The sequence below is a fragment of the Scophthalmus maximus genome, chromosome 7 (assembly GCF_022379125.1).
Source record: "Scophthalmus maximus strain ysfricsl-2021 chromosome 7, ASM2237912v1, whole genome shotgun sequence".
NCBI lineage: Eukaryota > Metazoa > Chordata > Actinopteri > Pleuronectiformes > Scophthalmidae > Scophthalmus > Scophthalmus maximus.
The window spans coordinates 4,608,867-4,622,054 of record NC_061521.1 but is presented as its reverse complement, the minus strand read 5'-3'; the positions used below and the strand labels follow the sequence as shown (position 1 = coordinate 4,622,054).

Genomic DNA, 13,188 nt, shown 5'->3' with positions numbered 1-13,188 from the left:
TGTTAGCACAACTTCTAAACCCTGTTGTTCCTCAAATCTGTCAATTCATTACCCCCCCCCCCCCCCATAATGCCTTCTGGGTTACTGTGGGGTTGTTCAAGAGCTGCTGGGAAAAAACAGGCACCTGTCATTTTAAACGGCTCAATTAAATGGTTAAAAATGACCGCCGTGAATGTGAATCAGACTTTAAATCACTACAGGAGTTGTCTGAAGTCCATTTTCCACACCACAAAGAAGATGGACATGAACTCACCATTCCAAGCCTTTTTGCTTCATTTCAATGAAAACTTTTGAAAGATGAAATGTACACAATAGCAGCATATCTCTTTTTTATGTGTAAAGGTGGTAACTCCTTTTCGATGAATGACTTCAGTGTTTTGGAAGCTGTAAAAATGAAATAATGATAAAATAAGAGCTCACCAAGAGCTTTATAACGATATACAGAACTCAATTTTCTGGCAAATGTCAGTCATACCCCACACTTCCCCTGAATGGAATTATGACTGGACTAGAATAATTGGACGAGGAACATGTTGGCGGGAAGCCAGATGCTAAACGCACTGAGCTACAGCACAGTGAGCTGTTTGCTCTGGTAGCTCTACGCACTGTGCCATTAAATCCAGTCAGAGGGTTTTTTTTCATGCATGGGCTCACATGGGGGAGTGGGGAGCAATGCGACAGCTTGTCGGGCTTCAGACACATTGTTGCCGCTAAATGAAGCGAGCATGTTGGAGGCACGGCTGCTGTCGGCATAGCTCCGGGGTGGGAACTGGGGGGGGGTGGGGATTGTAGAATCAGGTTAGTGTGTTTACACTCGATGTGGCTCAAGTGTAAACGATGAGTACCGTCTCAGCCTGTGGCTGTTTGGTTCTGATATCAGTTGACGAGAGCCGTCATGAGTGGTGCTCGCCGAAGCAGCGTGGCAGGGGACCGGGTGTGGACGCCACTTCACCTTAAGAGGTGTGGAAAGGAGATGAGACGGAGTGGCAAGGTGATCGTGTGTGTCACCTTCCTCCTCCCCCTTCATCACGTCTGTGGGGATGGGGGTTCCATTGCGTGAATGGTTGGGGGAGGTAAAAGCTGCTGTCACATCCCGTGTCGGCTCAGAGAGACGATCTGACGTGACAGGTGAGAGGGAGGCGAGCGCCCATCCCTCCTTGCTCTGCTAATGCTCCTTTAACCCTGATCTCAGTTCAAACACACCCAAACATTTCTCCACCTTGATGAGCTGACATCTCTTGTGGGAGGTTTTCACATATCAGAGAAATATTTACATCTCCAACAAAGGTCCAACATGTTTCCCTGCGTAGAACGTAAAGTTTTCTTAAAAGCACAGTCTGATACACTCGGAATGTATCGCCCTGAAGTATTTCTCAAGCACTCTCCTGTTGATCAGTTGATCACTGTCTTTGTCCGCTCTGCCTCCTGTTGCAGTTTCGTCTCGTCGAGCAGCACACGGGGGAAAACTCGAGTTCTGTAATTACGTTTTTTTTCTCCACCTCCAAGTCTGCCAGCCGTCCAAAAAACTCTATTTCCCATCCGCACCCACTCAGGCAGCTCCAGGAGCCCTGAATGGGCATCAATTATTTAAATTACAGCTCCAACTGACAAAAAGCCAATTCCAGTTATCCCCCCAATTTATATCTGGTGATTAGCTGGAGAAGCTAATCATTATGTTTTCTAATTGACTAAATGAGTCGACAAAGAGAGAAAGCACAGACATCAGTAATTACCAGCCAGGGAGTCAAGCAGGGGCTTCTGGGAGTGAAGTGGAGAACTGAACTGCTGGAGCGGCGCTGATGCCAACAAGTGGCTAAAAGACACTTGTGTTGCTCATATCTGGAGAGTTTACTGCTGACAAATAGGGGCCTGAAGGTTCCCCAACTGAGCTGCACTCAAAGATACTGTCCTCCCAAGGAAAATGTCAGTCACTTGAGCAAATGCCGGAAAAAAAAATAGACATTTGTTTTATGTTAAGGACAAAGTTCAACAGCCGCTGTATAGCTCGAGGTCAGGGTGGATGAATCATCAGTTTCAGCACAGAGATATCTATTCCTCTTCTGATTCAACCAACAGTCAGTGGCCATGATCCTTGCCTCGCCTTATGCGAGTATTCATATAACCATGATGGCAAAGGTCCCATAACCGAACATCTGTCCACATCATCACCTTATTACAACTTTAAGCCAGATTTCTTTTTTAGCCTATGTTGCTTACTTGCATCATCAAAGTATGCCAAATTAATTACTATCAGTTCGTAATGAACAATGAATGCTGCTGGATTACTTAGATGCTAGTAGAAAAGAAAACCTAAAGACATGAGGATTCTTGGGCAATAGTGTCTTGTGATCTATGATTCCACCGCAGATTTATGGTTCTTTATTTTCAATGGACATCAGCGATGATGGTATCCTCTGAATGTGTAAGTCACACAGATGATAGAGTTAATGACTCAGTCAGAAGGATAAAAAATGTTGGTGCAAATTCAGCAATTGGGCATCACAGGACTGTTGTCATTTTATTTTACAGTTGTTTAAGGAAACAAAGTAACTGCATATATACTTCATTATTTGTGATTGATTAAAATAAGAGAACATCTCTGTCTTTCCTTGCTTTCTGTCTTTCATTCTGAAGATGAACAGTTTGGGTTTAATAGGGTTTATAAAGTCAAATTCAAATGAAAATGCATTGGAGGAGTGGATTATAAAGTTATGAAAAAAAACAGCACTTTGATGTGATAGGATGGAAAGAGAGGTGGGATTGCTGAAAAAAAGTTGTGTTGGATTAATTGGTTCGCCTGAATATATAAATATGCAGTTTTCCTCTACACCACAGAAGAAAGTTGAGATCCCTCACTGGCCCGCCAACCTCGGCCTGTGACTCTTACAGCTTGTGTTAACAGGGCAGTTGATGGCCGGTTGTACCTGTTTCCGTGGACGTGGGACACGCAGAAGGCGTAGCTGTAGTGCAGTAGCGTGGGGTCCACCAGTGCATTGTTTTCGGAATAATCCATCAGACCCTTCAGGTAGCTGAGGTGACGGTGGCAGCCTCGGACACCGTACCGTGCGCAATACTCATCCAGGACGAACACCTGACCGGGACTGAACCATCCCTGAAGACAAAAAGAACAAAACACACACAAGACCTGTCAGAGTTCTGCGAACATCCCCCTGATGGTTATCACAGCCACAACATCAGTGCTAGATGGACAGAACCAACGCCAAAGTGTCAATCTTTTATTTTAGAGGAATCCTTTAATTTTATGGCATGGCTGTGAGCATAAAGATTTGCTTTTCGTTTGACATTTAACACTAAGCAATTTCAATTAAAAGTGTCTTTCAAAAGCAAACAGAAAGGTTAACTTCATAGGGTAAAAAGACAAAAGTATATAGTAATTCACCACCAAAGCAGATGACTGAAGGGATGGTGTTTGCGCCAGAATCTTCATAATTTTAGTTTCCAAGGGTTTGTGATGCTCATTTTTCTAACAAAATCACCAAATCGGCTTTTGCTTCAATAAGCCAGCTAGGGTTCTTACAAGAACTAGAGAGTATGAGCATGTTTCCTCTTGCCTTCCCTAATTGTGCTGGTAACCCTTGATTTCTATTTATAATAAATATAGTGCAATTCTGTTCAGGTTATTGCCGGGTTTCGTCTCGACTCCTCTCGTGGCTGACGATCAAACTAGTCACCAACGGCTTTGTCTCCCTTGGTGAAAAAAACAAAAACCCCAATCACAATTAAGTTCATTGCTGTTGTCAGGTAGAATTCTGTATCTCTAACACTACAAAAAAAATTATGGAGGCTAGCCAACTCTGACTTTTCTAGCTTTTCGAACAACATATGCCACTAGCAGATACGCTCTGCTGTATCTGCTAGTGACATATGTTGTTTAGCCTGCTAACATAACGTTAAAGGTAGTTATATGAGAGACGCCAACAATGGAGGGCCAGGAGGAGTTACTACCATATCTACGTGTTAATACAGTTTGGAGATAACAGTCCAAAACCAGCTAAAATTTTAAAAGTTATGGAAGAGCATCTCCAAAACTAAATGTAATTTAGAAGGCAGCAGCCTCCAAATTCATGTATACAACACCATTCGCTAATTATTAGGAAGCAAACTCACTTAAGCATTTCATAGGTCAAAGCCATTTTAAATTACAATCACTCCGCTTGAAGCAAACAGCAGTGGAACAGGCTGGGCATCATTTCAAAGTGACAAGTAGTCTTTGTGCTAGCTAACGGATCAAAAAACAACTTGTCATAACAAAACATTGAAGGTAATACATTTAATTATTATCATTACATCACATTCATTTTGCTGACGCTTTCTGTTTAAAGGGACTTACAATCGCTGAGGCAGGTAGCATTAAGGGCCTTGCCTAAGGGCCCACACTGGGATTCGAACCCTGATCTTCTGTACCAAAGTAAGCGATGTGATATATAAAGCTATACCAGTTATTAGACATAGTGAGATAATAATTAATGAGAAATAAGACATAATTTATGTGCAAGTTGCTTTGAACATGCAAGCCATTTTCCTTAGGTCAGATAAAAGATCAAGCCTTCATTCATTTAGATGAATGCTAGACTGTGTGTATCTTGCAGGTATGTTACATAGCCTGCCTCCTCAGTAAAAATTACCCACGAGCCGCTACTGCCGAAAGATGACCTAAGCGACTTCTTCACGGTTTTCCTGTTGCCATGGGAGACAGAGACACAAAACCAATATTTGTCACCCTTTGGCTCCACCAAGTCCATAAAAATCCTGAATACTTCTTTAACACAATTAAACAGAGAAGTGTAAAGGTTAGCCCTTCAACTATTAATTCTTTGTGAGAGTAAAAATATAAAAAAGCAGAGGTGTGGAACGGCTGGAACATCCTGAGATGTTCATTAGTTCATTCATCTTGCACGTAATCACTAAATTAGGCATGAAACTTACATCGCTAATTAAGATTCCTCACGGAAGGAACATTAACAAATTAGCACCTCTACCGAGCTGATGCCAAACACACACACACACACACACACACACACACACACACACACACACACACACACACACACACACACACACACACACACACACACACACACACACACACACACACACACACACACACACACACACACACACACACACACACACACACACACACACACACACACTCCCCGCCCGGCAACAGGCGACTCAGGAGAGAAGAGGAGCTGCAAAGAAACAGTTTCAGTTTGCCCTCAGAGCAGTTTCTTTCTGTCTCAGATGAACTGAAACCGTTTTGTATGGCTTTCCCATCGGAATTCCAGTCGTCCAGTCGGAGAAAGTGGAAGGAATAACAGGCGAATATTGGCGGGGTGTTTATTCATAAACACATTAATTAATTAATAAATAAACAAAAATAAGCACTCAGAATCCAAAGGCACAATAACAAGTGCCTTGACGCAAGTTTCATCAATAATTTCATCATCTGACTAATGAGAAAATGACAGTGACAAGTTGACTGGTTCAATGTGTCTTCAGAATAACAATAAGTAATAACAATAATAAATCTGAGAGGTTTAACAGATTCACAGATCATTTAAGGACTTGAAGTCAGGATTTTATAAAGAAAGACTCAAGCTGACATGCTGCCTGCCGGGGTTAACTGGACCTGGCAGATTCCTCCTCTGCAGGCCTTTTAGAGCCCCCCCCGCTTCCTTCCAGTCAGGGTGTTTGTCGTTTCTCTCCAGTTTCTGTCCTCATCCTTTTTCTCTCCGTCTGTGAGCCCAAGCTATTAATATCACACCACAGTGAGGGAGAGGGGCCTGCCGACGGGCGTGAATGGACAAGATGTTCCTCTGTGACAAACAGATGGCGAACTCCAGTCTTGGCGCTGACCGCTCAATTAGCGGCTAACGAGCCAACTGCCTCGTTAGCTCCACGAGCGGCGTGTCCAGCGCCTCCCTGCGAGGAATGACACAACCCAGTGCAAGTGAGAGCAGCATGTGGGGTTTTAGAGGGGTAAACCCCTCTGCTTGCCGCTCATCGCGACTGCAGACACCTGACACAGAGCTGGGAGTAGGAAGCTGAGGATGCCTCGTATCTTAACGCTGTGGTCCTCAGACTGTTTTATTTTGTCTCTCAAAACCATTTTTTTTGGAGTCCCAAAAAATTCTCGTGACCCCTCACAGTGAGAGAGTTGTGGGTTTGCCATGTGAGTCTACATGACATGCACAGTACCGTTCTATTTTCAAGCTATTCAGAAGAAAATGTAAGTATCTAAATAGGTGACAAACTGTGAATCACTTGATGACATGAGAAAATTTCAGCTGGTTTTTATTTTGAGAGCAGCCACCACAGCCTGCAGGTGGCTCTCTTCCATTCTGCAGGCATCTCTGACTCCAGAGCTGCCTGATCCAAATCTGAGATTTATCAACTATTATTATTATTACCCTGCTATTTATCATCAGCATTAAATGCATTATTAGTACTACCAACATCATTACATCTTTAAGTATCAGTATTATTGTTGTCATTATAAGAACCAGTCTGACAAAGGTTAGATAGCTTTTCTCTCTCTCTCTCTCTCATTCTCCCCCATTTTCTCTCTCACCCCAACCTGTCGCGGCAGATGTCCCGCCCACAACTGAGTCCGGTTCTGCTAGAAATGTCTTCCTGTTTGTTTTCTCCATGGTCGCCATGGAAACCCAGCAGTTCCCACAAATTTTATGTTTCTCTGTAATATTGTGGGGTCTCCACCTTACTATGTGAAGTGCCTTCAGATAATGTGTGTTGAGATTTGGTGCAAATTCTTGACAAATTCTACATTGAGCTCTGCACAGTGAGCTATAAACGGAGTCCTCAATAAAACCAGAGGTGAAACATGTTGGTCAGGTTAGTCTCACCAGTCAGGTAACTGCTCACAGTGCCTGAAGCACCAGTATTGTTGCCATAGTTACTCGCATGTTCCAACACCGTAATCTCTGATACTTGACCTTTTGAGTTTGCACATACAGTATATGACTATCTGACAGGTGTCACAAGCATTCAAAAATAAGGATTACATCAATAAAAGAAATACATGCATTGTAATGTTCTGAAACATGGTTTCACCATCTCTGGCTCTGAACCTAGAAAAATCATGTTCATGATTAAAATTTATAATGTTAATGAAATAATGTTTGTTGTTGAAATACTGAAGTTTTTTCTTCTTACACTCCCAATATATATATATACAGTATATATATTAAAAAAATAAAATGTAACCTATATAGTACATAGTGAAACATGATTAAACTGCCTTGTTTGAAAGTTTTTGTCACAGCTAAAGACATAAACTTCACCTTCTAGGATCCATCGAGGTAACATGGAAATGGTCTCGCTTTTCTAGTCTTTACAACAAAGTGCTTTACACTATGAATCACATTCACCCACTCACACACACATTCACAATGTGCTTCTCTGTCAAACACATTCAAAGACCAATGAAACATCTGGGGAAAAGCGTGGATAGGATGAGCCAGGAATCAAACCACCGACCTTTCCATAGCAAATCAAACAAGCTATTTCTGTGTCTTCTTTTCACACTAATAGTGGACCTGCTCTACCTTCTACCTTACTAGCTTATCACAAATAAGTCATAATGGTCTAACAGTCAAAAAGACATGGTTGTTGACAATTAGTTTCAGGTCACTTTAGAAACTGTGCCATTGATGTAAAAAATCTAGCATCGGTCAACTCCACTCCTTAGCTTCATTGACAAAAACAGTCCAGCAACCGAGTAATGAGTTGTTTTCTCAGATGTTTAAAGACGATCACAGCATTATTGCCACATGGCTGGAATAAACTAATATAGGTAAAATCGTTTTTGCTGTTCGGCTTTTACTTTTTCTTTGAGGTCAGCAGTTCAATGCAATGTGCAGCTCTCTCTCTTCGTCTGCAGATTCCTCTAATTGAACTGGAGGGCCTGAACTGTGTGCGTGCATACATCTGAGTGATTATATTTAGAGTGCATAATGACAGGGCTCCACAGAAAGTTAATTTGACACCTGCGTCCTTGTCCTCAAAAATTCAAGGTGGAGACAAAGACGTTTTGAGGCTTCAAGATTGAGGGTGGACAGGAAAACAAAGTGGAGAGAGTGTCAGAGTTACGTCACAGGAGATTGAAAGACTTTGGTGTGGGATGTTGTCCAGATCGGTGCTCCATGAACCCACAACCCTTTTCCTTCTGCTTCACCTGCCAGAGGTTTGGTGAAGGTGGGGGGGGGGGGGGGGGTCCAGGGACCATGACTGATGATTGGAACTTGTCACAGTTATCGGATAGTGAGGATCAAGATTTTTTAATTTATTGATTTATTCCCTTTTTGTGTATTTTAGTTAAAGGAGAAGTGCATTGGAAACAAAGGAGTCTGTACGTGCATCTCCTTTTGTATTCTGTCCTGCTTACATTTTGACATGGATTTCGACAAAGTGGCGGATCTAGGAAATTTTTTATCACTTTCTTCAACATAGCAAGGACTGAAATCTATGAGTCTCTGCAATTTGGTGCAGCATGATTGGATTTAAGGAATGTTGTATTATTATTCAACGGTTCCTGGTCTCTCTCTCTCCCCCCTTTCCCACCCAAACAAACCAGTTGAGGCAGACAATCACAAAGTTCCTGCACACCAGAAAGCATTTTTGACTCTTGTTGGATTACATTCCCTGAATGTGAAAAAACTAAAAAGACATTTCTACTCACTTTACTTATGACTTGTTGGTCCTCAAACGTTGAAGAGGATGAACGTGAGTGATTTCACCTGTTTGTTTAATTTATGTGTTTTTGGTTTTCTCATTTTATAGTGTTATTATACTTGTACTTTACTATGGTTTTGTAGAAACTAATTCAAAAAATTCTGTCAGAAACTCATCTCAGCTGGACGCAACACTCGTCAACTCCAGCAGCTTCACCGAGGCGATCTGACCCCTCAGTGGGAACCACACTGATCCAGTGAGAAGGATTCTGGGCCCCAGATTCAGACCAAAGTTCTGCCTAATTACTTTTGTTGTTGTTGTTGGGTTCAACTCTTTGTCAGTAAAATATGACCCCGTCTATGACATGAATCCAAGCCACTTCTCAACAGATGTCCCCCACACCGAGGTACTGGCCTTTTCTCAGGGTGCCTGGTGAAAAGGGGCTCAGGTTGGAACACAAAGCCCATGAGTTTTAACAAAAGGCTGAGGAGAGAAGAGCTGGAGGGCCAGTGTGAATGGCTCGGTCTAATTGCAGAGCTGGAAGGCATCCTAGTGAGGCAGGTATAGAACTGAAAGAAGCACAGATGTCACTCTGGTGAACATCTCCTCATTCTGCAGCTTTTAAAAAGGCCCGGGCACAACACAACAGCTGATGAGCTGACTCCTCAAGATCGGCCTCGGTTTGTGTTTCAGGGGAGAGTTTTAGAGTCTTCATTCAGTCAGAGTGGGATGCTTTTAACCCTGAACAGGGAGTACTCAAACTTTTTATGAATTTTGCAATAAAAGTGGGTAGAAATCAACTAAGCTTTAGTAATATTTGGTGGATTCCAAGTAAAATATCTGTGCTTTCTGTGAAGCACTATACCGATACTTTTACAGAATTTAGACCGTTTACCAATATATATATATTCCATTACCATAATGACTGAATGAATGGCTGAACAAAAAATGGAATCATTTAAAAGATAAAGAATAATGGAATTCGGTCCAAGTTTTATGGTTCATAATTTTAGTCATAAATATAGTGCGATTTAGAAAAAGGTTGGGAGCAGAGCAAATTACACATGATCTGTAGCAAACTGTCTACAACGAGCAGAAAAAAACTGCATATGTTGTTTGACTGTAAATCCAAATTTACATCACACCAGAGATTATATTTCACTTGGACTGACATGTTTGGTATTCGAGCTGGACAAGCAACGACTCAGAGAAAAGTTCTATAGGTGCTTCAAACTTCTGCCAGTGTGGGTTTACTTTTTATCTCATACATCACATTAAGAAAGAAAACACTGATCACATGTGAAAAGAACATGCAAACAAACACACTGAAACACAAAAACAACCCTAATAGCGGCTTCTTCCTCCTCTTTGTTGCCATCTTGTGTCAATATTGGCACGATGTGAATCTCAGCAGAAGCTTTTTGAGACAGCTCTGAGCCAGAGTTCAGGTTTTGTGGAAGCAAGTTGCAAGAAAGTTTAAACTTCTTGACAACAAGTCCAGGGACTTGTACAGCAAGCAAGATCTGCGGTTATCGAGGTAACTTCAGGTTTAACTCTGTGTTTTCTGACCTACGAAGCTTGCCTCTCTTTTTACTGGGGTAAATCACCATGGTAATTTATGTTGAATGGCTAACCTGCTCCGGAGCATGTTACATTCCAGATAAGAGATCAAAACCTGTCAACAGCCCATCTACTGATCAATCAGAACAATGGAAAAACAGAGTCATTATTTCTACAGTATCCTGACTGGGACAAAAGAGTTTAGAGTAATGTGAGAAATAATAAAGGAGCAGATATCTATAGATGAGTGGAACCATGTTGCTGTTCCAGACTTTTCATGCTTTGTCCACTCTGGTTCTAAAACAGTTTCTGATAAACAGAGGTAGAGTTTATCATACTAAATAAATATACTTAATTAATATAAGAGCTTCATTTGCATTCAATAAATATTATTTAATTATTTTACAGTTGTATTCTATCACTGTAGCTTAGGAGAAACAAAAACCCAATCCTACATCTTTTATTAGAAAATTGATCCACACACTTCAATATTTCAGCAATTTAGTCTGATTGACCTCATCTCAAATTAACTTCTCTCTTTTCTCCTCTACATTCGCAGCAGACAGGCAGTCAGTAATTCAGCTTTCCTTCAAAATAGTTTGATCATCATCAGACAAAAAGGCAAACATTCTCATTAATAAACTTGATAAAACTCTTGTGCTTATTTACAGCATATCTTAAAGCCGAATTCTTTCCTTTTTTGTCCAAGTGGTTATTTTCTATTATGGTGGTTTGATCATATTATTTTCATTTCACTTTGTAGAGTGTCACTCTTAGATGTTGCTTTAACCGAAGTTACCTGCACATACACGTATCAGCGTTTCTTCTCCTATCATATTAAAAAACTTTATTAATGTCGCTTGTAATTAACGAGTCTTCCATTATGAAAGGGCTTGTAGCTGGATATAGAAACCCAGGGTTAACTAATACAGTTGATATCTGGCTTTGTAGTACAGGTTTTTAGGACGGACGACGTTAGGTTCAGTGAAGCCAGATGAAGAACAGATTTTAACATTTGAACATTTAATGTAATTGGTGAGTGAGTTATGTAGTCCTATGCAAGAAGCTAGGACCAAACCTTTCAAATGCACAAACCTAACAACTGAATATTCAGGGTGTATGACTGGTGAGGGCCTCCCAGTCACTGTCCTATGTATTTCTAATGTTGCAAACCTTCAAAGTTTCTGTTTTCAAGTCTAACCAGGCATCATGGAGTCAAGTCCAAGTTATTCTGTGTGACGAGTCTCCAGCACGGGATAGACTTACGGTTTTCGCATTCACATGTTGAACCCGTCAGCAGACAAGTCTGCTGTTCTTTTCCAAAATCTCCATTTTCTTTTTCTTCTCCATATTAAACTTGAGCACACTACATTACAAGGCTGATGATTTTAGATGTATCCTCTCCAAAGGCATCTGGGGGAGCTCTACTTCTGTGTTTAGTGTAGTATAGTGTAGTGTAGTAGATTCAGGAATGACAGTTAAAGTATCAATTTAGATGGGAATCATATCTGTACTGTTTGGGGTTCATGGTTTCTGCTTAGCTGCACACAACACAGAAAGACCCCTATTCTCTCCCCCCTTACATATGTAGGTTTGACCCCCCCACCCCCTCCATTGAGCCAGCCCAGCAGTTGTCCATGAGGGTCATGTTCCTATTTGGAAAGTATTGATTGGAGCGTTTATCCCCTCAATCAGTGCACCCTAGGCTTAGACAGAAAGAGAGAGAGGGAGTGGGAGGAGAGAGATGAGAGAGAGCTTGTTGTGTCTCTGTCACATCTTCCGTATGTCCTCTGAGAAGTTGCAGTTTCTTCAGCAGATACTTTCTTTTCCTTTACTTTTCACTAAGAGTCATTAGTACCATTTCTTCAAACTGTGTCATTAGAGCTGCAACATGTTATTTCATTACAGATTCATGTGCTGACAGTTGAAAGTTTTTTTGTCATTGCCACATAAACCAACTAGTACATGTTAGTAATTTGTGCTAAAAAGAAGGGAAAAAAAAGACTGTAATGATTAATTCATATATTTTTCTGACAACTGACAGAGATATATTTTCTAATCAGATAGTTAATGTTAGTAAACATGTATAATATGGCAGCATGCATGCCCCCTTCAGCTCCTGGTTTTGCATTTTGGTCCACGAGGATCGACATTCGATTCAAACGCTTACTTTGTATATGGATAACTGATGGTAAGAAAGTTAACTTGACTTTGCAGTTTGGATCGCTGTTTTTCCGAAATAGGTCATCATGCGTCTAAAACATTATTATGAGCTGATCAATATTATTTATTATTTTATGATCACTTTTGGTACAAAACAATTATTGTGCAAGAAAACTAGTTTCCGGCTTTCCCAAGAACCGACAGTGGTCGCAGGCATTCCCACTATTCTTGATGCGATTATACTTCATTTAAAAAAAGAGTTTGAATTAAATCAGTAATCTGAAATTATTTAGGGCTGTAACTAACAATTATTTTCACTATCAATACATTTTGGGAAAAGTTTGCCAACCCATCATTTATTCTACAGATAAAAATAGATTTTAGTAGATTTTTTTGTCAATTGATATATATCACATCACAGCTATTTTATTGTGTATCAAAATGTGATATAAGTCATGATTTTGTGTAAATTGTAATTACTAGACTTTTATTTAAAATGAAAAAATACTTATAAAATGAATGTGATTTTCACTGGGGTTTGAACCAAACAAGCATGTTCCTTTATATCCGGAGAGTATGGTTGTTGGCCGGATCATCTCTGAAACAACACAATTATTCATTTATAGTAATATGTTGTGTACCTTTGTCAAAAACAAGCAGCCACTGTGATGTGGATATTGTACCTGGCCAAACTGTGATTTTAAATTATAGATCGCTTCACAATTGAGCTCTAACAGAAACTTGGTTCTT

The 13,188-nt window shown here is 40.7% G+C and overlaps 1 protein-coding gene across 3 annotated transcripts in view; it reads right to left on the bottom strand.

The window, feature by feature from the left end:
- Positions 1–13,188, bottom strand: part of cadps2 (Ca++-dependent secretion activator 2) — a 218,154-nt gene that overhangs the window by 58,723 nt on the left and 146,243 nt on the right. For all 3 annotated transcript variants that reach the window (XM_035642193.2, XM_035642194.2, XM_035642195.2), the window contains one exon: positions 2,925–3,112. In XM_035642193.2, coding sequence (XP_035498086.2) covers positions 2,925–3,112 — 188 coding nt within the window. The remainder of the gene's footprint in view (positions 1–2,924; positions 3,113–13,188) is intronic.